Source organism: Musca autumnalis, unplaced genomic scaffold (assembly GCF_047663935.1).
Source record: "Musca autumnalis isolate F117 unplaced genomic scaffold, ASM4766393v1 scaffold_5, whole genome shotgun sequence".
Taxonomy (NCBI): Eukaryota; Metazoa; Arthropoda; class Insecta; order Diptera; family Muscidae; genus Musca; species Musca autumnalis.
Window position 1 is genome coordinate 35,308,458 of NW_027412088.1, and position 25,533 is coordinate 35,333,990.

Genomic DNA, 25,533 nt, shown 5'->3' on the forward strand with positions numbered 1-25,533 from the left:
AGCGGAGTAAAAATGACAAATTTTTCTAAAGTGGAAAAACCTCTAATGTAAACATACTATTAGATTTTAACTTGCACTCAAACTATCTATGTAAATAATTATAATCTCTTTATAATTAAAATTTAATGCAATCTTAGGTAGAAACTCATCAAAATAAGTTGTAAAAAAGTCATAACCCTAGTGGACACTGACCTCCCCGTTGTTGTCACCTGGGGAGCTGCTTTTAACACCCGTTAAAGGTAGGGAGCTAACATGTGCCGCGCGTTCACCTATAAGAACGTTAAAAACTTGGTTTGGGCGACGGATTAGTAACCCTCCCCTAGAAAAAGCAACCTACTATGGAAAAAACAAAAGAAAAGAAAAACAAACTCCCTAAAGTTGAAGGACCCCTGCAAACGTTTTAAGAACCATGATCTGTGAATCTGGAGCTGGAATGTTCGCACTCTTTATAGAGAAGGTGCTGCTTTCTTTATAGAGAAGGTGCAGTTTACAGATGTACTTAAAAAATACAAGGCCGATATTACTACCATACAGGAAATACGATTGATTGGGAATGGTGTCACAACAACACCTAAAAAGGTGGCGCTCTCTATTATAGATGCCATGACACAGAGCATGAGTTTGCGGATTTGTAATTGGTCGGAGGTTAAAACATCTGGTCTCCGGCTTAACACCAGTAAATAAAAGACTTGCAAATCAATACTGTTCAAAGCAAAATTCTTCAACATTAGTTTTATCTGTGATCATGCTCCAACCGAAGACAGGGACGAACAGACCAACGATATTCTACGAGTGCTTATAAGAAACATATGACCGTTGTTAAAATTAATCTAGACGATTTTAATGCCAAAATTGGAGAGAATATCATTGCCGCAACAGTCGGGAAATTCAGTCTCCACAGTGAAAAATCTGACAATGGAAGGAGACAAAGAAAGCATAGTTAGGAGTACCAGCTTTAAGCATCTCGATATTCATAAAGGCACCTGGCTGTCTCCAGATCAAAGAACAAGAACCAAATTCGAGCATGCAAATACGTGCCAGATTAAACGTAGCAAATAAAGTACGAACAGACACAACACGGAAGTTGGACATCGGTAAGCTGCAATCACAACAGATAGCCACAGCATATTCCACTCAACTGACCCAATTGCTTAATGAAAGCATAACATATGCAAACAGCCGCAAAATCAGTACTTGGATACCAGAGACTTCCACCAAGGAGTCCATGGTATGGCCAATGACTACTTTACAATTATTAAATCAGTTGCAACGCGTAGCGCACGAGAGATGTATCGTTTGAAAAGGAGAGAGGAAAAACGTCTTTTCTGCAAGAAAAACAGATAAATGAAAAAAATGGAGATGTGCAGGAGCCAGAAAAAAATTCTTCCAAAGATTGAAACATCAAACTGATGGCTTTAGAACAGGCACATCCTACTATAGAGACCACCAAGGTACTTTGACAGCTGATACAGCTGCATAGTGTGATGAGGATATGGAAAGATCACTTTTCCAAACTGTTGGTATTCAATACTAGCAAAGACGACGAAGATACCACAGATCCACTCCTAGAAGATTGTATTGAATGTATTCCACCGAGTCAAGTTGACGTAAAGACTTGCTATAAACCGGCTGAAGAATAATAAGGCAGCAGGAGCCGATGTCCTACCAGCCGAGCAGCTTAAAACCGGAGGCGACGCGCTGATAAGATGTATGCATCAGCTAGTTAGCACCAATGCTAACAATCGTACCCGACGATTGGAACCTGAGCATCCTGTGTCCCGTCCACAAGAAATTAGATAAGACTGTAGGCTCCAACTATAGGGGCATAAGTATTCTTTCTCCCTAATGCCTTTAAGATAGTGTCAGGGATATTGTGCGAACGACAAAAGCCAATGGTAAACGAAATAATTGGACCATACCAATGTGGCTTTAGACCTGGCAAGTCCACCATTGACCAGATATTTACCCTGCGGCAAATCCTGGAGAAGACCCAAGAGATGCAGATCGACGCATATCACCTTTTTGTCGATTATAAAGCAGTATTCGACATTCCCCTCCGATCAAAGGTATTCCATGCAATGTCTGAATTTGGTATCCCCGCAAACCTCATTCGGCTTTGTAGGATGACTTTAACTGATACTAGGTCCTCAGTTAAAATAGGAAAGAACCTCTCCGAACAGTTTTGTACCAAAACAGGTTTCAGACAAGGAGACAGCCTTTCGTGTGATCTTTTCAACATCCTGCTGGCAAAGGTGCCACCGTGGTGCAATGGTATGCACGCCCGCCTTGCACGCAGAAGGTCGGTGGTTCGATTCCCCGGCCAGGCAACATCAAACATTTTTCAACGGTGGCAAAATACCCCTCAGTAATGTTGGCGACATTTCCTGAGTATTTCAGCCTTGTAAAACTTCTCTACAAGTGGTGTCTTTAGACACGCCGTTCGGACTCGGCGATAAACAGTAGGTCCCATATCATTGAGCTAATATGAATCGGGGTGCACTCATTGATATGAGAGAAGTCTCCCTTGTCCCGTATGGGATGTTGTGGAACAATGCTGCTTGCATGCTGGCAAAGGTTATACGAGATGCAAACGTTAAAAGAAATGGCACAATCTACACCAATAGTTACATGCTACTTGCTTATGCTGATGATATAGACATTATGGGACGATCAGTAAAAGAAGTAACTGATACCTTTATGAAGGTCAAAGGAGAATCTGTTAAAGTGGGTCTGGTGGTAAACAGCGAGAATACCAAGTTAATGGTGTCGACGCGCAATGCGTCAATAGAGCTCGGACCAACTGTTGAAGTTGGTTCCGATAATTTTGAGGCAGTAAAAGACTTTGTCTACTTCGGCACTGCCCTAAACACAACGAATAAAATCAGTTGTGAAATAAGAAGAAGAATTGTATTGGCCAACAAATGCTACTTTGGCTTAAGTAAGCAGTTTAAAAAGCCACATCTCGTTTAACAAAAAAAGAGCTTTACAAAACAATGATACTACCCGTGCTAATGTATGGTTCCGAAGCCTGGGTACTTGCGCAAGTAGACAAGGCAGTGCTTCGTGTGATTGATCGAAAGATCTACGGACAGATCTGCGTTGACGGTGAATATTAGAGTTGTGTAGTTCCTGAACGAACTGGTTCCGAAGAACTATTCCGGACAAGGAATAGTTGGAACTATATCCGGCCCTTTCATTTATATAGGAAAGGGCTAATAAAGCCCACAGATGTTGGTCAACCTGCAGAAGGGCTATAGGTTCAAAATGGGGTTTCAATTCTGGGATGACACACTGGTTAGCGATTCTAACTTACGCTTCTGTGGTATGGTGGACAGCTACGGACAAGAAATGCAACGTAAAAGTACTGCAAAAAGTCCAAAGAACGTGCTGCTTAAGTATTAGCGGGGCAATGAGGACTACACCAACTAGGGCTTTAGAGACAATTTTATTTGTCCACCCAATAGAAATTCAGGTAAAGTATGAGGCAACCATTGCAGCTATAAGACTTAAGTCGATGAGCGAGTGGATCGTAAGAGACCACCAAACATACCACCAAAGCATGTTACAGGTTACAACGGGTGAGTCAATAGATCATATTATATCAGACCGTATACCTGAAACAATTGAATCCGCCTTGTGTGAAATTTTAATACCGGACAGGGACATGTGGATCGGATGGAACGGATGCCAACTGGAAGCTGTGGGTTCACAGATGGGGCCGTTCTAGGGGGGAGAACGGGTCTGGGTCTATATATCGAAGACCAGGAAACTAGAATCTCCCTTCGACTGCCGGATCATAGAACGATCCTACAGGCCGAAATCCGAGCGATCACAGAGTGTCTGAACTGGTTTAAAGCTAACACAAGGCCAATCACTGTAAACATCCTAACGGACAGTAAAGCAGCAATTAAAGCAATAACAAGCAAGACGGTGAAAAACTGTCAAACTGTCAAAAACTGTCCTGCAGTGTAAAAAATCATTCAACGACTACTCCCACCACCATGGTTCGGTTAACATTATATGGGTACCAGGACCTAAAGGGATTAGGGGTAACGAGGTAGCTAACTCCTTGGCAAGGCAAGCCAGGGAGCAAACTACGATAAGCCTAGATAACGCTAAGCCTTTAAAAGCGGCGCGTCTAGAGTTAAAGGCATGGGCAGAAAACGCCCATACATCCCTGTGGAACACTGAAGAGAAAGGGAAAAATACAAAAATCCTCTGGGGAAACCCAGACGAGGATAAAACAAAGGAACTCCTTCAAATGAGTAAAAAGGACATTAGTAGACTGACAGGCATCCTTACAGGACACCTTGGGCTACAAGCACACCTGCACAAAATTGGTTGTGCAGAAAGCAGCGAATGCAGAGCATGCGGAGTGGACGACGAAACGTTGGAACACTATTTCTGTCATTGCCCAGCCTTCGCGACGCTAAGAAACCAATTTCTAGGAAATAACACTATACTAGAACTCCACCAAATTAGGGCAAGCGAGTTCAAAAACTTAAGAGATTATGTCAATGGCACAGAATTTCTTAACTGATAAATTTATTTTCTTTCAATAAATTAAGCAATAAAAAAGTTATTCCCCTTAGGCTTCCGCAATTAGAGCGCACAACAGGCCTATACTGGCTTAAGTGTATGTCCATACGGGCATGTGGCGATTCTTATATCGTCCCTCTTTTCAACCTAACCTAACCTATTTATATAGTTCCTTTAGTTCATATAGTTCCAACTGTCCATATAATTCCTTTCATTTGCATAATTCATATTTTTATTTAATTCAACACTTACTTCGATCTTTTACGCTCGGTTCCTTCATCATTCAGATGCGGCCCACATTGTTAAATAAACGTAAATCACATCCTCGTTACATCGCTGCAATTTATTTATTTTTATGACAAGATGAAAACACAAAGAAAGAGAAAGATTCATTAAACTACTTCAGGAACTAGATTCCCAACTCTAGTGAATATTGACATCGTCAGTAAAGATCAGGGTCGCCCATCTGTATACTGCGGGCACCAATTGATTTATTTTGCATTTGCTATTCTCTCTCATTCACAAAAACGTATGATAAACATCATTTGGTTGATGTTTTTCACCTATACATAAACACTTGCTTTAGTTCGGTGGTGCTCAAAATATTTTGTGCATAAGTCTCTCTGAGAAAGTCGTTCCATTGCTAAACCACGGCAGATGAGAAAAAAAGAGAACATATGTTGTTGTTTTTTTTATTATCCCCCTTATTGTTCAATGTATACTCCGAAAGAATATTCCAAGAATCTATCAATGATGTCAAAAAAGGAATCCTGGTTAATGGTACTTTTCTCAACAATATTAGATATGCCGACGACACAACCATACTAGCCGATAGCATTGCAGGGCTGCAATACCTACTTACTAGACTAACAACGCACAGTGAAAGATATGGTCTAAAGATAAATATTAAAAAGACTAAGTACATGGTTATTTCCAAAGAAAATATGAGTAATCAAACACAATTAAAAATTAAAGATATGGACGTGGAAAGAGTACATAGCTTTAAATACCTCGGCGTCACAATAAATGACAAGTGGAACATTTCAAATGAAATAAGAAGCAGAATCGAAATGGCGAGAGAAGCTTTTGTAAAATACAAGAAAATTTTTTTAAGTCATGATATTACTATAAAGTCAAAACTAAGATATCTGAAAACATATGTATGGTCTGTTTTGCTATATGGAGTCGAAATGTGGACCCTGAAGGCAGTTGACATGAAAAAACTTGAAGCTTTCGAGATGTGGACTTACAGGCGAATTCTCAAAATACCATGGACCAAGTTTGTAACGAACAATGAAGTACTGCGAAGAATACACCAAGAAAAAGAGCTTATACGTACAATAAAGAAACGAAAAACAGCATATCTTGGACACATCATGCGAAACAGCAAATACAAACTACTCCAAAACATCATCCGATGCAGAATAGAAGGCAGACAGTCCAGGGGAAGAAAAGAGAAGTCTTGGATTAACAATATTCAGGAATGGACCGGCATAAATGATGCCTCAACTCTACTCAGCAGGTGCAGAAATCGACAATCTTTTGCTGAAATAATAAACAACTTATAAATACATATAATCACTTAATATAATGTAATATATTTTATGTAATTGCACTGATCGCCATAAATTCGTAAAACGAATAGGCAAATAAAGAAGAAGATGTTGTTGTTATAGTCAGATTAACGTATATGGGTGATCTTGGCTGCTTTAGTTTGATAGAATTCTCTTGGGCGACGATGGTATAGATAAACGTATCGAGACGGAAAGACTGCGTTGGCTAGGTCATATCATAGGAATGAGCAATAATGAACCCGCTAAAAAGGCGTATAAATACGGGCCACATGACGGTACACGCAGAACTGCCAGGCTAAGGCTTCAATGGAGCAAACAAGTGGAAAAAGAAATGGAAAGACGCGGTACTCCAAAAAGTGAAGCAACAAACAGAGAGAATTGCAAATGTTTTGTAAGGGGCTACCTAAGTAAGTAACTGCTTGTCTATAGGGACTCTCTACTGGTCTGCACAGATTATATGTTTCTCTATACAGAGACTCCATGCTGTATGCTCATCTATTAAGACTCCCGTCAGGTCGAACATTAATACTCTCTTCTGTATATTTCCAAAGACTTCAAGCTGCTCGTCTCTAAAGACTCCGTTCTGATACTACTGTTTGGTGACCTATAAATACATTCTGCTGCTCGTTAATAGAGATTTACTACCTTTCTATTGAGACTCTCTGTTCTCACCCCATCTTCTAATCAGTAAAGACTTCCATCAACTTTTCAACAAAGGTCCCCCCCCATTTTCGAATAGCGTCTTACTTATCACTTCCCCACTGTGGATTTCCTTGAAATTCTTTATCGACATCAAAATGCGTGCCATGTGTTATTGATGTTTTTTGTTTTGATTTTGTTTTCTATTGCAGCAAATAGACCAAATCATTGTCAGATCATCATCATCCGAGTCGTACAATGCGGCTATTTAACTTTCAATACAAATTTGAGATGATATTCATATTGAGTGACAGTATCCGCCTTTGCAATATTAACCAAGCGTTGAAGCTGACGGATATATAGTGGTTAACCATCAATTAGTTACTTAGATTACCTTAAATAATAATACATAATACTATGTACGTACATATGTAAATGTGCATGTATGTATATATAGCATAGGTCTAAAAGATTATTAACAAAGTAAAATAAACACTTTCAATAACATTGCAAAATGTCAAGTTATGGTTTTCCGAATATCATCTGGCTTCCGATAAATATGATATCAGAATGAACATGTTTTTTATAAGTTGAGATATATATATAAAAATATATAAAACAGTATTAGTCTACTTTACCGACAGCGAAATAAAATGCACACATAACCTCGGCCTGTAACTATAAAATAACAGGACCGCTGAACCTAAATGCATTTTAAACAGACCCCTGCTCATTTTGAAAGTCTTTTCCAATATAGACCTTTTTACAGCTTGATATACCTACTTTAGAAAGAAGTTTTACGATGTGCAAAGTTTCGGTCAAGTTGGACACTCGATTCGTAAGTTATCGTAGGCATCAGTCATTTTAGTTGGTGGTGGTAGGGTTGTTTTTTGCCATTATTTCAGGAAGTATGGACTTGCCCTCGAAGAAATATGTACCGACATAAGAGAGTTCTCAAGAACAACTAATCTGCACATTAGTGTGGGAGGTACCGGAAATATTCAAGCGACAATAGGACAAAATTTGACGTTTTCTGAGTAAAATATACAAAAAAATGTCTAAAAAATATCATTTCGGGGGATTTCGTCAACAATACCGCTTACCTAACTCCCACTGAGCGAGAATTACCGTTCCAGTAATGGTTGTTGTGGCAAACCATGAAAAATGCATTGTGATGATGAAGTACATCAGATTCTCTCAGTAAATGTAATATTTATGTTTGAATTCAATTTTTTGTTCCAAATAAATAATACACACATACGTTACTTGCGAATGGACTCAAATAGAGATGAAAGTGGAAGTGAGAGTGTTCTTTACTGACATTCAGTATAATATAGGACATACCACTTTTATGGAATAAAAATGAAATACCATAGACGTGGTTAGCACATATTCAATGGGGGAGAATTTTAGGTGGATCAAAGAGGACAATTAGGCGTGGAGTTTTTAAAGAGTTTTAGAAGGTACCTAAAAAAAAATTCACTTCCATTTTTAAATATTTCAGAAGGCCCCTCGAGGAAAAATAAAGATTTTTAAAAGGCCACTAGAGGGCAAAAAACGTGTATTTATTAATGTTTTTAAGGAGGCGCCTAGAGGACAATAAACGTGGATTCATTATTGATTTTTTGAGGCCCCTCGAGGACAAATAAACGTCGATTAAAAAAAAAATTATAAGGCCAGTGGAGGTCAAATAAACGTCGATTTTTTAAAATTTGTATGAGGTCACTAGAGGACAAATAAACGTGGATTTATTAATGTTTTTTAAGGAGGCCCCTAGAGAACAATTAACGTGGATTTATTAGTGATTTTAAGAGGCCCTTAGAGAAAAAAAAGAGAAATAAACTTGGATTTATTAAAGATTTTGAGTAGGCCCCTAGCGGACAAATAAACGTGGATTTATTCAAGATTTTTAGTAGGCCCCAGCGGAAATATAAACGTGGATTTTGAGTAGGCCCATAGGGGTCAAATAAACGCGGATTTATTAAAGATTTTTAGTAGGCCCCTAGCGGCCAAATAAACGTGGATTTATTAAAGATTTCGAGTAGGCCCCTAGCGGACAAATATACGTGGGTTTATTAAAGATTTTTAGTAGGCCCCTAGAGGAGAAATAAACGTGGATTTATTAAAGATTTCGAGTAGGCCCCTAGCGGACAAATATACGTGGGTTTATTAAAGATTTTTAGTAGGCCCCTAGAGGAGAAATAAACGTGGATTTATTAAAGATTTCGAGTAGGCCCCTAGCGGACAAATATACGTGGGTTTATTAAAGATTTTTAGTAGGCCCCTAGAGGAGAAATAAACGTGGATTTATTAAAGATTTTTAGGAAGCCCTTAGAGGACAAATAAAATTGAAATTCTTAAAGATTTTTAGAAGGCCCCTCAAGGGCAAATAATCGTGGATTTTTTAAAAAGTTTTAGAAGGCCACTAGAGGACAAATGCAGTTCAATTTTTTAAGAATTTTTAGAAAGTCCCTAGAGGACAAATACACGTGTTTTTTTTTAAATTTTTAGAAGGCCCTTAGAGGACAAATACAGGTGGATTTTTTTTTTTAATTTTAGAAGGCCCCTTCAGGACAAAAAAACGTGGATTTTCTAAAGAGTTTTAGAAGGCCACTAGAGGACAAATGGACTTCGATTTTTCAAGAATTTTTAGAAGAATTTCAATAAACGTGAATTTTTTTAATTTTCAGAAGGCCCCTACAGGACAAAAATATACATGGATTTTTTTAAAGATTTTTGGTTGTCACTAGAGGACAATAAATGGGGATTTTTTTAAAAAATTTTGGATGTCGCAAGTAGACAATTAACGTGGATTTATTATTGATTTTTAGAAGACCCCTAGAGGACAAATAAACGTAGGTATTTTTTAAGATGTTTTGAAGGCCCTCAAGGACAAATAAACGTGGATTTTTTTTAAAGATTTTAATAATGCCAGGACAAATGCACATGGATTTTTTTTTAAATTTTAGAAAGCCCCTAGAGGACAAATGCCCGTGGATTTTTGTAAAGATTTTAAGAAGGCCCTTAGAGAAAAAATACACGTGCGTATTTAAAAGATTTTAAAAAGGCCCTTAGAGAAAAAAACGACGATTTTTTTAAGATTTTTAGAAAGCTTACTTACTTCCTTAGCTGGCTCATTACAGAACATTTGTTCCATAGGCCGAACTAAGAAAAGATCTCCATTTCTCTCTATTTGTTGCTTCGCACTCTGGAATACCGCGTCTTTTCATCTCATCATCCACTTGTTTGCGCCATCTGTTCCTGGGCCTACCAATTCTGCGTGCACCGCAAAGCGGCCCGTATTTATACGCCTTTTTAGCGGGTTCATCATCACTCATTCTTATGATATGGCCTAGCCAACGCAATCGCTGCATCTCGATACGTTTAACAATATTGATGTCGTTGTATAGCAGATACAGCTCGTGTTTCATGCGACGTCGATATTCACCGTCAACGCAGATTGGTCCGTAGATCTTTCGCAGAATTTTTCTCTCAAACACACCAAGCACTGTCATGTCTTCTTGCGCAAGTACCCAGGCTTCGGAACCATACATCAGCACAGATAGTATCAGTGTTTTGTAGAGCGTTATTTTTGTTTGACGAGATGTGGCTTTGTTTCTAAACTGCTTACTTAAACCAAAGTAGCATCTGTTGGCCATTGCAATTCTTCTTTTTATTTCACAACTGATGTCGTTTGTTGTGTTTACGAAAGTGCCGATGTAGACGAAGTCTTTTACTACCTCAATATTATAGGAACCAACTTCCACAGTCGGTCCGAGCTCAATGGACGCATTGCGCGTCGACACCATCAACTTGGTCTTCTCACCGTTTACCGCCAGATCCACTTTATCAGATTCTCGTTCGACCTTGATAAAGGTATCAGTTACTTCTTTTACTGATCGGCCCATGATGTCTATATCATCAGCATAAGCAAGTAACATGTGACTATTGGTGTAGATTGCGCCACTTCCACGTTTGCCTCTCATATAACCTTTTCCAGCAGGATGTTGAAGAGATCACACGAAAGGCTGTCTCCTTGTCTGAAACCTCTTTTGGTACCAAACTCTTCGGAGAGGTTCTTTCCTATTTTAACTGAGGTCAGTTAAAGTCATTTTACAAAGCCGGATGAGCTTTGCGGGAATACCAAATTCAGACATGGCTTGGAATACCTTTGAACGCAGCGGGCTGTCGAAGGCTGCTTTATAATCGACAAAAATGTGGTAGGTAGGATTTGCCGCAGGGTAAATATCTGGTCAATGGTGGACTTGTCAGGTCTAAAGCCGCATTGGTATGGTCCAATTATCTCGTTGACCATAGGCTTTAATCGTTCGCACAATATCCCTGACACGATCTTGTAGGCAATAGGGAGTAGACTTATGACCCTATAGTTGGAGCATACAGTCTTATCTCCCTTCTTGTGGACGGGGCACAGGATAATCAGGTTCCAATCGTCGGGTACGCGTTCTTCCTGCCAGATGGTGCTAACTGGCTGATGAATACACCTTATCAGCGTGTCGCCTCCGGTTTTGAACAGCTCGGCTGGCAAGCCAACGGCTCCTGCTGCCTTATTATTCTTCACCCGATTTATTGCTGTCTTTACCTCATCTTGGCTGGGCGTTATACATTCAATACCATCTTCTGGGATTGGGACTGTGGTATCTTCGTCGTCTTCGCTGCTATTGGGTACTAACAGTTTTGAAAACTGTTCTTTCCATATCATGATTACGCTATCTGTATCAGTTACCAAATTACCTTGTTGGTCTCTACAGGAGGATGTGCCTATACCAAAGCCATCAGTTTGATCCTTGACTCATTTGTAGAATTTTCGGACTTCATTCTGGCTCCTGTACATCTCGATTTTTTCACATTCTCGCTTTTCCATTTCTCTCTTTTTCTTGCGGAAAAGACGTTTCTCCTCTCTCCTTTTCTCCCTGTATCTCTCCCGTGAGCTACGCGTTGCTACGGATTGTAAAGTAGCCCTATATGCCGCATTTTTCTCTTAGGTGGCAGCACGACACTCCTGATCATACCATGGATTCCTTGGTGGAGGTCTCTAGTATCCAAGTATGGATTTTGCGGCTGTTTGCATGGAGTGGGCAATGCTTTGCCATTGCGCTGATATGTTATCGGGATGAGGAGTGCTTTGATTAAGCAATTGGGCTAGTTGAGTGGCTCGATGAATGTCTTCCATCTATCACAACATGATCAATTTGATTTCTTGTTTTCTGATCTGGAGACAGTCAGGTGCCCTTATGAATATCGAGATGATTAAATCTGGTACTGCTAACTACCATCTTTTTTGCAGCTGCAAAGTCTATCAGCCTCATACCATTGTCAGATGTTTCACTGTGGAGACTGAATTTCCCGACTGTTGGGCCAAAGATAGTCTCCTTTCCAATTTTGGCATTAAAATCGCCTAGAATGATTTTAATGTCATGGGCAGGGCAACGGTCATATGTTTCTTCTAAGCGCTCGTAAAATATATCTTTGGTCTGTTCGTCCTTTTCTTCAGTGGGAGCATGAGCGCAAATAAAGCTGATGTTGGAGAATTTAGCTTTTATTCGAATTGCAGCAAGTCTTTCATTTACTGGGGTGAAGCTTGATACCAGATGTTTTAACCTCCGACTAACTACGAATCCGCAAGCAAACTCATGCTTTACGTCATGGCAGCTTTAGTACAGGCGTCACTTTTAGGTGTTGTTGTGACGCCTTTCCCAATCCATCGTATTTCCTGAATGGCAGTAATATCGGCCTTGTATTTTTCAAGTACGTCTGCCAATGCGAAGAATGCACCTTCTCTATAAAGAGTGCGAACATTCCAGGTGCAGATTCGCAGATCATGGTCCTTAACCCAGATATGCCCATTGCTTGATCGTGATCATTTTAAAAGTATTTTTATATTATTTTAGAAGCAAATGTGAAATAATAACAATATGTTTATATGTTTTTTAAACATTTTTTGAAAAAAGTGGTTTTTCAGGCCACTTTTGGACACAGGGTTTTATCATATAACTGGGAGTTATGGGACACAAAACATTTGACATATAGTCCAAACACACCTTTTCGGCATCTAATTAACGTTTTTTCGTAGTAGGATCCACATCGTGTATGTTTTCGTTATAAAACTACCCAATAATTAATCGGTCATAACGCAAATCATTGTATAAACTAAGCGATAGGTGGCAACTTCGATGAACTAGACTTCAAAACTCAAAAATAGTAGCTCAAAATAATGGAATCACATAATATCCAAGATCTACAGATGTGTACTGAGTATATCACCAAAATAAACGGTACTTTGATAAACATAACATATCAAATTAGCAAGAATTTTGTGTGTCTTATATATAGGACGCTGGGAATATCTGGGTTAAAACGTCTGCGGGTTTCGTCAACTTTAGAGGGGTCTGTTTTTCTTTTCTTTCGTTTTTTCATAGTAGGCTGTTTTTTCTAGGGGAGGGTTACTAACCAGAGGCCCAAACCCAAGTTTTTAACGTTCTTATGGGTGAACGCGCGGCACATGTTAGCTCCCTACCTTTAACGGTGACACCACGGGGAGGTCAGTGTCCAATTGAGATGAAAGAGGGACCAAGATAAATCGTGGGCTTTGCCATGTTAAAAGCATCCCCTACGTCACGCCCTTAGAGAAAAAATACACGTGGAATTTTTTAAAGATTTGTAGAAGGTCCTTAGAGGACAAATACATCTAATATTTTAAAAGATTTTTAGAGGAAGACGAATAAACAATAATTTTTTAACGATTTTTGGAAGGTTCTTATAGGACAAATAAACGTGAATTTTTTAAAAGTTTTAAGGGAGTCCCTAGAGAACAAATAAATGTTGATTTTTTTAAGATTTTTGGTGTTCCCTAGAGGACTAATAAATTTGGATTTTTTTAGGTCACTAGAGGAGAAATGAACATGGATTTTTTTTAAATTTGCGGGTGGGCCATAAACTTCAAATAAAAGGGGATTTATTAAGAATTTTTAGGATGCCCTAAGAGCACAAATAAACGTGGTTTTATTACAGATTTATAGAAGACCACTAGAGGACAAATAAACGTGGTGGGCAAAAAAAGTAGATTTTTACAGATTTTTAGAAGGCCCCAAAACTTGAAATAATGTAGGATTTTTAAAGATTTCTAGAAGCCCCCATAACTACAAATAAACCTGGTTTTTTTTAAGATTTTTGGAAGGCTCCAAAACTACAAATAAACTTGGATTTTTTTAAGATTTTTAGAAGGCTCCAAAAAAATGTATTAAAGTCGTTTTTAAGGTCTCCTAAAGGTCTAATAACCGTGGATTTTAAAAGGTTTATTAAAGGTCCCTAGAGGACAGATAAACATAGATTTATTAAAGGTTTCTAGAAGGCCCCTAGAGGACAAATAAAAAGGATATTTCGTAAAGACTTTTAGAGGGCCTCTATAGCATAAATAAGCTTGGATGTTTTTAAAGTTTTTATGGGGGCTTCTATAGGACAAACAATCACGGGTTTTATAAATTGTTACTGAAACAATGGTTACATAAAAATTTGTCCTTGTGGAGTGGGTGGTTTAGTATGTAGTAAATAATAAAGCATCTACGGCTATGACTAAAAAACACACAAGCCATAAAAGCATTCCATATATGCTGTTACATATCTTTTTTTCGATTTACTTTAACCTAAATTTGATGCTTATGCTTACTAGCACAGGTATACAGCAAAGAATCTATTGTGAAGTGCTCCACTTCAGTTGGTTGTAACGTTAAGAAACTATACAATAGTCCTCGAAGTGCAGCAAATGGGGTTTATAGGGATAATACATGTTTACAAATGTAGGCAACAGAAAACAAAATAATTGGGGAATAATAATAAAGGGGAATAATAGAGCTCAATTCTGTTTCTATGAAAATGTGAAATGGAAAATTAAAAAAAAATAAATGAATATAAAGAAACTATTTTTTCATTTTAAATTATCATAGAACAATAATCCAGACCATGTCCTCTCCTTATGTACCGTCTAAAATGTGAATACAAGTTTGCAACACATGCATAAATTTGTAAAATGCAAATGTAAATTTCCTACAGATTTTTACTAATCCAACAAGCTCTTGCTCACAATTCTCTGAGTAAAAAATAATGAGTTCACAGTTTTAAAGCTAATATGATGATTTTTACGAAATTTCGTAAATTTACGCTACACTATGTAAACACAAACACACACACATCGATTTCAATAGATGTTTTCAACGTCATGAAAATAACAACATATTAATTATTCACGACTCGTACAAGTTGTCATAGCAAAAGCTTGTCATAAATGTACATCACATGTGCGAGAATATTAGATGGGGTCATTGAACAATTTTCTTTTGAAATATATAGAATTGATATATAAAAATTACGAATTTAGTTGGAAAGTAGCTATAATATACATATAACCAATCAAGTAAAAAAATGCTTAATTTACAATTGTCATACATCCACTCTAATGTACACACGATGACCGAATATAAAATACTAATTTTAAATTTAATCTTGAATTTGTTTATAAAGCAGTCAGCCCGTCGTATATGGTACGGTTTTGAATGCAATGAAAATTCCAAAAAGAGAGCAAATTTCTCTTATTGAAATCACACGTTTCCCACAAAAAAAGACCCAAGATATTTCCAATATTGTTCGCAAAATAAATTGTAAATTATCAGATAAGTTGTTATTGTTTTCATTTCAAATTAACAACAATTTAAACGAGAGTTGATACTTTTGTGTTTTCTTTTTTAATTATTCAGCTGCACAGTGTTGCAAATCTAAAATTTAATTTTTGTTTAGAACCAACTTGACAAATAAACGAGAATTTTTTTAAGAATTTTAGGAGAACACCAGAGGGCAAATAAACCTCGATTTTTTACGATTTTTTTTATCAGAACCTTTAAGGACAAATAAACGTGCATTTTTTAAAGACTGTTAATAGGCCCCTAAAAGAAAAATAAACGTTAATTAAAAAAAAGAAGGCCGCAAGGAGAATAATGAACGTGTATTTTTGTAAAGATTTTTAGGAGAACCCTAGAGGACAAATAAACGTGAATTTTTTAAGATTTTTTGGAGAACCCTAGATGGCAAATAAACGTGTATTTTTTAAAGATTTTTAGGAGAACCCTAAAGGACACATAAACGTGTTTTTTTAATTTTAGGAGAACCCTAGAGCACAAATAAACATGATTTTTTAAATAAATTTAAGAGGACACTAGAGTACAAATAAACCTGAATTAGAAAAATGAACGTGGATTTTTTGGAGAACCCTAGAGGACAAATAAACGTGGATTTTTTAAAGATTTTTTGGAGAACCCTAGAGGACAAATAAACGTGGATTTTTTAAAGACTTTTTGGAGAACCTTAGAGGGCAAATTAACGTGTTTTTTTAATTTTAGGAGAATCCTAGAGCACAAATAAACATGATTTTTTTTTTAATAAATTTAGGAGGATCCATAATTTATTTAAAGCTTTTAGTAGAACCATAGTGGAGAAATAAAACTGAATTTTTAAAAGATTATTAAGAGTACCCTAGAGGAGAAAAAAAGTGGATTTTTTAAGGGTTTTTAGGAGACCCGTATAGGACAAATAAACGTGGATTTATTACAGATTTTAAGGAGAACCCTAGAGGAGAAATTGACGTCGATTTTTCAAAGGTTGTTTAGGGGGCCCCTAGAGGACAAATAAAACTGTATTTTTTTAGGATTTTGAGGAGGCCCCTAGAAGACAAATAAACGTTGATTTATTAATTATTGTTAGTAGGTCCCTATAGATTTTTAAGAGAATAAATAAACGTAGATTTTTTAAAGATTTTTAGTAGGCCCCTAGCGGAGAAATAAACGCGGATTTATTAAAGATTTTTAGTAGATCTGTAGCGGACAAATAAACGTGGATTTATTAAAGATTTTTATTAGGCCTCTAGCGGACAAATAAACGTGGATTTATTAAAGATTTTTAGTAGGCCCCCAGAGGACAAATAAACGTGTATTTATTAGAAATTTTTATTAGGCCCCAGGATATTGTTTTAATATTTTAAGAGAACCCAAGAGGACAAATAAACGTAGATTTTTTAAAGATTTTTAGGAAGCCCTAGAGGACGAACCAACGTGGATTTTTTAAATAATTTTTAGTAGGTCCCCACACGACGAATAAACGTGGATTTTTAAAGATTTTTAGGAGCCCCTAAACGACGAATAAACGAGGTTTTTAAAAATTTTTAGGAAGCCCCTAAAGGACGAATAAACGTGGATTCATTAAAGGTTTTTAGTAGGCAACTTGGTGACAAATAAACTTGGATTTATTAAAGATTTTAAGTATGCACCTAGGGGACAAATGGGTGACGTAGGGGATGGAAGATACCAAGGAACGGTCCTGACCGGCTTTAACATGGCAAAGCCCAGGATTTATCTTGGTCCCTCTTTCATCTCAAGTGGACACTGACCTCCCCGTGTTGTCACCTGGGGAACTGCCTTTAAAACCCGTTAAAGGTAGTGAGCTAACATGTGCCGCGCGTTCTCCCATAAGAACGTTAAAAACTTGGGTTTGGGCGTCGGGTTAGTAATCCTCCCCTAGAAAAAACAGCCTACTATGAAAAAAAAAACGAAAGAAAAGGAAAACAAACCCCTTTAAAGTTGACGAACCCCGCAAACGTTTTAAGGACCACGATCTGCGAATCTGCACCTGGAGTTCGCACTCTTTATAGAGAAGGTGCAGTTTACGCATTGGCAGATGTACTTGAAAAGTACAAGGCCGATATTACTGCCATACAGGAAATACGATGGATTGGGAAAGGCGTCACAACAACACCTAAAGGTGACGCACTGCATTATAGCTGTCATGACGTAAAGCATGAGTTTGGTTGCGGATTTGTAGTTGGTCGGAGGTTAAAACATCTGGTCTCCAGCTTCACCCCAGTGAATGAAAGACTCGCTGCAATTCAATTAAAACCAAAATTCTTCAACATCAGCTTTATTTGCGCTCATGATTCCACTGAAGACAAGGACGAACAGACCAAAGATATATTTTACGAGCGCTTAGAAGACACATATGACCGTTGCCCTGCCCATGGCATTCAAATTATTCTAGGCGATTTTAATGCCAAAATTGGAAAGGAGAATATCTTTGACCCAACAGTCGGGAAATTCAGTTGCCACAGTAAAACATCTGACAATGGTATGAGGCTGATAGACTTTGCAGCTGCAAGAAACATGGTAGTTAGCAGTACCAGATTTAAGCATCACGATATTCATAAGGGCACCTAGCTGTCGCCAGATCTAAGAACAAGAAATCAAATTGATCACGTTGTGATAGATGGAAGGCATGCATCAAGCGTGTTGGAAGTACGATCGTTCCGAGGTGCAAACATAGACTCGGACCACTACCTTGCGAACAGAAACAACACGGAAGTTGGACATGGGTAAGCTGCAATCACAACAGTTAGCCACAGCATATTCCACTCAACTGACCCAACTGCTTAATCAAAGAACTCCTCGTCCCGATAACATATCAGGACAATGCAAAACATTGCCCACTCCATGCAAACAGCCGCAAAATCAGTACTTGGATACCAGAGACCTCCACCAAGGAATCCATTGTATGACCAGGAGTGTCGTGCTGCTACCGAAGAGAAAAATGCGGCATATAGGCCTACTTTACAATCAGTAGCAACGCGTAGCGCACGAGAGAGGTCTCGGGAGAAAAGGAGAGAACAGAAACGTCTTTTCCGCAGAAAAAAGAGAGAGATTGAAAAGCGGGAGTGTGAACAAATCGAGATGTACAAGAGACGGAATGAAATCTGAAAATTCTACCATGTAGTGAAACATCAAACTTGTGGCTTTGGAACTGGCACATCTTCCTGTAGAAACCAGCAAGGTAATCTGGTAACTGATACAGATAGTGTGCTAAGGATAGGGAAAGAGCATTTTTCCAAACTGTTGGTATCCAATAGTAGCGAAGTCGACGAAGATACCACAGATCCAATCCCAGAAGATGGTATTGAATGTATACCACCCAGCCAAGATGAGGTAAAGACAGCAATAAATCGGCTGAAGAATAAAAAGGCAGCAGGAGCTGATGGCCTACCAGCATCCTGAGCATCCTGTGTCCCGTCCATAAGAAAGGAGAAACGACTTTATGCTCCAAGTCATAAGTCTTCTCCCTATCGGCTACAAGATATAGTCAGGGATATTGTGCGAACGACTAAAGCCCATGGTCAACGGAATAATTGGACCATACCAATGCGGCTTTAGACCTGGCAAGTCCACCATTGACCAGATATTTACCCTGCGGCAAATCCTGGAGAAGACCCAAGAGATGCAGATCGACACATATCACGGTTTTGTCGATTATAAAGCAGCCTTCGACAGCCCGCTACGTTCAAAGGTATTCCAAGCCATGTCTGAATTTGGTATCCCCGCAAAGCTCATTCGGCTTGTAAAATGACTCTAACTCATTGATGGGCAAATTGCGAGAGACTCATGTATTTTTTACACTTTTGTGTGTGAGGCAGAGCATTTCTGCCCATCAGTGCTCTAACTGACACAAGATCTTCAATTAAAATAGAAAAGAACCTCTCCGAAGAATTTTTTACCAAAAGAGGTTTCAGGCAAGGAGACAGCCTTTCGTGTGATCTTTTCAACATCCTGCTAGAAAAGGTTATACGAGAGGCAAACGTCAAAAGAAGTGGCACAATCTACACCAATAGCCACATGTTACTTGCTTATGCTGAAGATATAGACTTAATGGGAGGATCATTAGAAGAAGTAACCGATAACTTTATGAAGGTCCAAGGAGAATCTGCCCAAGTTGATGGTGTCGACGCGCAATGCGTCCATTGAGATCGGACCAACTGTTGAAGTTGGTTCCTATAATTTTGAGGTAGTAAAAGATTTCGTATACCTCGGCACCGCCGTAAACACAACAAACGACATCAGTTGTGAAATAAAAAGAAGAATTGTATTGGCCAACAGATGCTACTTTGGTTTAAGTAAGCACTTCAAAAACAAAAATAACGCTTTACAAAACACAGATACTACCCGTGCTGATGTATGGTTCCGAAGCCTGGGTACATGCGCAAGCAGATAAGATCTACGGACCAATCTGCGTTGACGGTGAATATCGACGTCGTATGAACCACGAGCTGTATACAACGACATCAATATAGTTAAACGTGTCGAGATGCAGCGATTGCGTTGGCTAGGCCATATCATAAGAATGAGCGATGATGAACCCGCTAAAAAGGCGTATAAATTCGAGCCACCGCCATGTGGCACGCAGAATTGGCAGGCCAAATAATAGATGGCGCAAACAAGTGAATGAAGAGATGACAAGGCGCGGTATTCCAGAAAGCGAAGCACTAAACAGAGAGAATTGGAGATCTTTTCTTGGTTCGGTCTATGGAACAAATGTTCTGTAATGGGCCAGCTAAGTATGTAAGTAAGTACCTAGGGGACAAATAGACTTGGATTTAATAACGATTTTTAGGAAGCCCTTAAAGGACGAATCGTCGTAGATTTTTTTAAAAGATTTTCAGTAGGCCCTCAGAGGACAAATAAACGTTAATTTTTTAAAGATTTTTAGTAGGCCCCTAGCGGACAAATAAACGTGGATTCATTAAAGATTTTTAGTAGGCCCCTAGCGGACAAATAAACGTGGATTCATTAAAGATTTTTAGTAGGCCCCAGGAGATGCCTTTAATATTTTAAGAGGCCCTTAGAGGACAAATAGACGTGGACTTACTAAAGATTTTTGAAGGCCCCTAGAGGACAAATAGACATAGATTTATTAAAGATTTTTAGTAGGCCCCCAGAGGACGAATAAACGTGGATTTTTAAAGATTTTTAGTAACCCCTAGAGGACGAATAAACGTGGATTCATTAAAGATTTTTAGTAGGCCTCTAGGGGACAAATAAACTTTGCTTTATTAAAGATTTTTAGTAGGTCCCTATAGATTTTTAAGAGTTCAAATAAACGTGGATTTATTAAAGATTTTTAGTTGGCCCCTAGAGGACGAATAAACTTGGATTTATTAAAGATTTTTAGCAGGCCACTAGGGGACAAATATACGTGTATTTTTTAAAGATTTTTAGTAGGTCTCTATAGATTTTTTAAGAGGACAAATAAACATGGATTTATTAAAGATTTTTAGTTGGTCTCTAGGAGACAAATTAACGTTGATTTATTAAAGATTTTAGTAGGCCCCTAGAGGACAAATAAACGTAGATTTTTTAAAGATTTTTAGGAAGCCCTCAAGAGAAGCAGAGCAGCAGGTCTATACTTACTGCCTTTTTGCCAAACAAAAGCCAGTTTCCTACAGCCCTGTACTAAAGTTATTCCATGTTATGTATTGAATTACACTGAAATCTATTCCTTATTTCAACAGTAGAGACTTCTTCGACAAATTCCCCAACAATTTTCAATGTTTTTTTTTACGAACACCCAACCATAATCGCTGATAAACTAATATGCCAACAATTATTTTCGAACCACGGTGTATACGAAATTATCAATTAGAACAGCTGTTAGCGTTTTTAGCTTAATAAGCAATTTGAAGCATATGTTAATTAACAATTTATTTGTTTTGTTTTTCTCTCTATTAAATATTAAAAAATATAAGTATATGTTTGTAAACATTTTCAAAACTTACCCAATGTTTTGGTACACCATTACGATTTATATCGGTTACATTTCCTCCTCCATTTGCTGTGGCTGCTGATGATGTTACTACCGAACCATTCGCAAGACGTTTCCCGCCATTCATGCTGGTCAAAGCTTCCGTTGCCGTATAATCGATATTCTCTTTTAGGGTTTTCAGTGATTTCGGTGATATCAAATCGTTGGCATTCAGCAAATATTCCGAATAGAAAGGTTCTTGGGTTCTTAGGGATATACCACCAGCCAGAGGTCCAAAGAGTGGTGAACGTTTTTCCGTCAAAACTCCCAAGGCACGGGTATTGCTGGTGTATTCACGAGGTGGAGTAAAGAAATTCCCTACTTCTTCGGTGGTATGTGAAAGGTTTGAACAGCTACTGTCCCTACTGCTGTCGCTACCGCTGCTGCTGGTGGTATTATCCAAATGCGTTGAGGACGAAATATTGGATCTTGAAAATGATCTAACGGTATGAAATTTAAAATCTTCCTTTGGACACTTGCTGCAATTGCACGCTGTACTCGAATATGAGCCGCAAAAGTCTAAAGTTTTGTCGGTTATCGCGGACAAATAACGTTTACGTTTGGCAGTGTTACGCGGCAGAAATAACTGATATGGGGGTGAATCAGTTGTTGACGGTATTGAGGTGTTGCTGCTACTATGACACTCGGAGCAGAGTAAATTTGCCAAGATATGGCGAGTGCGTCGTTGTGTGCTCCTCCGATGTTTAGGAGAGTCTCGTTTCGTTGTTGTTGCTGGTGCTGTTTGTTTCTTTGGAACGATGTTGTTCTCAACTGTTGTAGCTGGGGCTGCGGCTGGCTCAGAGTCGTTGTCACGTATTATTGCACCAGTAGATGCCATACACAAACGGGCGAAAAGTGGGTGGTGAAATGTTGTTAAACTATTTTATTTTACTTTAGTTGATATCGTTGTTGGTGTTGTTGTTGCAATAGCACGTGGTATATAATGAATGATATGATGATATAGTTGTTATTGTTTCGTTTTCTTTTTAGTGTTTTTTTTTCTTTCTTTTGCTCTCTACAACGTTTTCTTGTTTTATCGTTTTTATAGTAATTTTGTTATTGTTGTTTTGTTTTTGTTATTTATTATCATGATTTATTTTACGCATTTTCTTTCTTCTCTTTTCACAAACATTTCTAGATAGTTAATAGTTTCGCTTTCTGTTTATCATCATTGTACCCTACAGCGAGGAGTAATGGTGTTGTAGCTTTGATTTCGGCATGAAATAAATAAAATACTCATTATAAAACCCCTTACTAACAGATATATGTATTTAACAAGGGCCAATTAAATAATTAGTCAAGACTTTTAGTAACTGCTTATTTTTTTTCGATTCAATTCAATTTTATTTAACTTGTAATTCAAAGCCAACCGGCCCATCAGTGTAAATTACAAAATGCATAAGAATTGCTTAACCAAATAAAAAGGATAAACTACTCGAAAACTATTTAACTACCTTTTTAAGTGAACAAAAATATCTATATACTTCGCGTGCCCTTGTTAAAATAATGGGTTAGTAGGGGGTTTTGTAATGAGTATTTTTGGACCATTTTTAAGAGCAACCAAAGATGAGAAAAGACACCGATTTCTTCGAGATTTTTGAGTGCAACCTATGTTCACAATTATCCTGGATGGATCACAACGACTACCAGCTAATTCAATTTCAACATGATCCAAGAAGTGGCAGCAAACGGGATTAAAGCGGATTAGAAATGGGCCGATATAGTCCATACTGGAATTGGATTTAATTTTGGGAGGCATTCCTTTCTACAGTTATGGTGCCAACTAGCTAGATTTGTGGGTCAGCGTAGGATTTTTAGAACTTAGGGGCCATTATGACAGGAAGCATTGACTTTTCCACAAAAAATATGTATTTTGAACAATTTCAAAACAGACTTTAGGACCCCTTAAGCAAAAAATGAACTTTTGTCTATATAGTCCATTTTCGAACCGAATTTAAGTAGGATTTTGGATCATTGTGACAGGTCGCATAGATTTGCCAACTAAAAACATTATATCGATGTAAGCAATACCAAACGGAGTACTTTTGGAAAAAAAATCAAAACGATCCCAAACACACTTATGGTATGTTTCAGAACTGCAAGAATCTACTAATTTTTATTATTTTTTCGATAACATAAAGGAAAAATTGTTATCGAAGTAAAAAATAGTAGTTTATTGCAGGTTCTGGAACGGAGCATTAATTTGAAAATCCAAAAAATTTGGAAGGTTTTGTCAAATATAATATATATTTATACCCTCAGCCTTTAGGCTAAAGAGGGTATTTACACTTTGATACGACCAAAAATGTGCCTCATCGAAATAATGGTTTTAGACCCCAAGTATGTTTGTACGATATCCGTTTCAGACAATTTTGAGTAGATCTAGAAATGTCCGTCCGTCTGTCTGTCTGTCTGGCAGGCTGGTGCGCACGATAACTCTCGAACGGATCAATCGATTCAGTTCAAATTTTGGGTATCGAAATATTTTGTCCAGATTCGATTTAAGTTCGAAGATGGGCCATATAGGTCCACTCCTTCAGGTACCTCCCCCACAAATGTTCAAAAATTGTCGCAAAACTTGTGCGGACGATAACCCTTGTAGGGAATAACCGATTTAGTCCATACTTTGCACATCGTGTAATTTCTACCAAAGTTAGATGAGGTTCCCATATGGACTCAATCGGTCCACTCCTTCGGGTACCTCCCACACACAATTTCGGAAAAGTTCAGTTTAAGACCTGGTCTCGAATCGCTTTGATTTTTGTTTACGCAAGTTGTATTCGCTGTCTTCTATACGACGCTGTAAGTTTCATTAGGGGCAAGTCCATACTTCCTGAGAAAATAGCCTGAAAATTACAAAAACCCCTATGACACCGTGTGTAGTGGTTGGAGCGCAATATAACTCTCGAACGGATCTGCCGATTCGGTCCAAAATTAGGCTTTCGTAATATTTTGTCCAAACTTAGTTCAAGTTCAAAGATGGATTATATAGGTCCACTCCTTCCGGTACCTCCCCCACAAAAGTTCGAAAATGTTCGGAAAATTTGTGCGTACGATAACTCTTGAAGGGAGTAACCGATTTGGTCCATACTTTGCACATTATGAAATTTCTACCAGACTTAGATGAGGTTCCAATATGGACTCAATCGGTAAACTCCTTCGAGTACCTCCCACACAAAATTTCGGAAAAGTTCAGTTTAGGACCTGCTCTCGAATCGCCTTGGTTTTTGTTGTAACATCTTGTATTCACTGTCCCCTATACGAAGGTACAAGTTTCCTCAAGGGCAAGTCCATACTTCCTGAAAAAATAGCCTGAAAGTTGAAAAACAAACCCTATGACACCATGTTTATGGGTGCAAGCGCAAGATAATTCTCGAACGGAAATGCCGATTCCGGCCAAAATTTGGCCTTCGTAATATTGTTTCCAAACTTACTTGAAGTTCGTAGATAAGCCATATCGGTCCACTCCTTCAGGTACCTACCCCACAAAAGTTCAAAAATATTCGGAAAAATTGTGCGCACGATAACTCTTGATAGGAGTGACCGATTTGGTCCATACTTTACACATTCTCATAATATCTACCAGATATACATAAGGTTCGAATATGGACTATATTTGTCCACTCCATCCCGTACCTCCCACACAAAATGTTGGGTAAGTTCACTTTAAGACCTGCTATTGAATCACTTTGATTTTTGTTGAAGCAACTTACATTCGCTGCCTCAATTACGATGGTAAAAGTTGTTTCAGGGGCAAATCCATATTCCTTGAGAAAACAGCTCGAAGGCTGTAAAAACCCCCTATGGCACCCCCATGGTCTATGACGGTCCATTCCTTTAAGTACCTTTTCCGCAAAATTTTTGAACTTTAATCCTAATCAACATTTTTGTCGGTTCATACGACCAAAATTTTGAAACCCCCTAAATACATAAGTTTTTTTGTGAAAAAAGTGTTACAATTTGCACAGGCTGAGGGTATATCTCTGTCGGCAAAGCCGACTGATACTTTTTTACTTTTACGGCCAATATTTTTGCCACGTCCAAAAACATTTCATTTTATCCAAAAGTATTTAATTTATATAATATACAATCACTAGTCGCG

The 25,533-nt window shown here is 38.1% G+C and overlaps 1 protein-coding gene across 22 annotated transcripts in view; it reads right to left on the bottom strand.

Moving 5' to 3' along the window:
* The window catches only part of Rab32 (RAS oncogene family member Rab32), an 82,758-nt gene that overhangs the window by 41,106 nt on the left and 16,119 nt on the right, over nucleotides 1-25,533 (bottom strand). For 10 of the 22 annotated variants that reach the window (XM_073992508.1, XM_073992488.1, XM_073992492.1 and 7 more), the window contains one exon: nucleotides 21,406-22,609. In XM_073992508.1, coding sequence (XP_073848609.1) covers nucleotides 21,406-22,269 — 864 coding nt within the window. In that variant the 5' untranslated portion in view covers nucleotides 22,270-22,609. Of the gene's footprint in view, nucleotides 1-21,405; nucleotides 22,667-25,533 lie in introns of all 22 variants that reach the window. The other 12 variants (XM_073992499.1, XM_073992500.1, XM_073992493.1 and 9 more) reach the window with 3 other exon arrangements.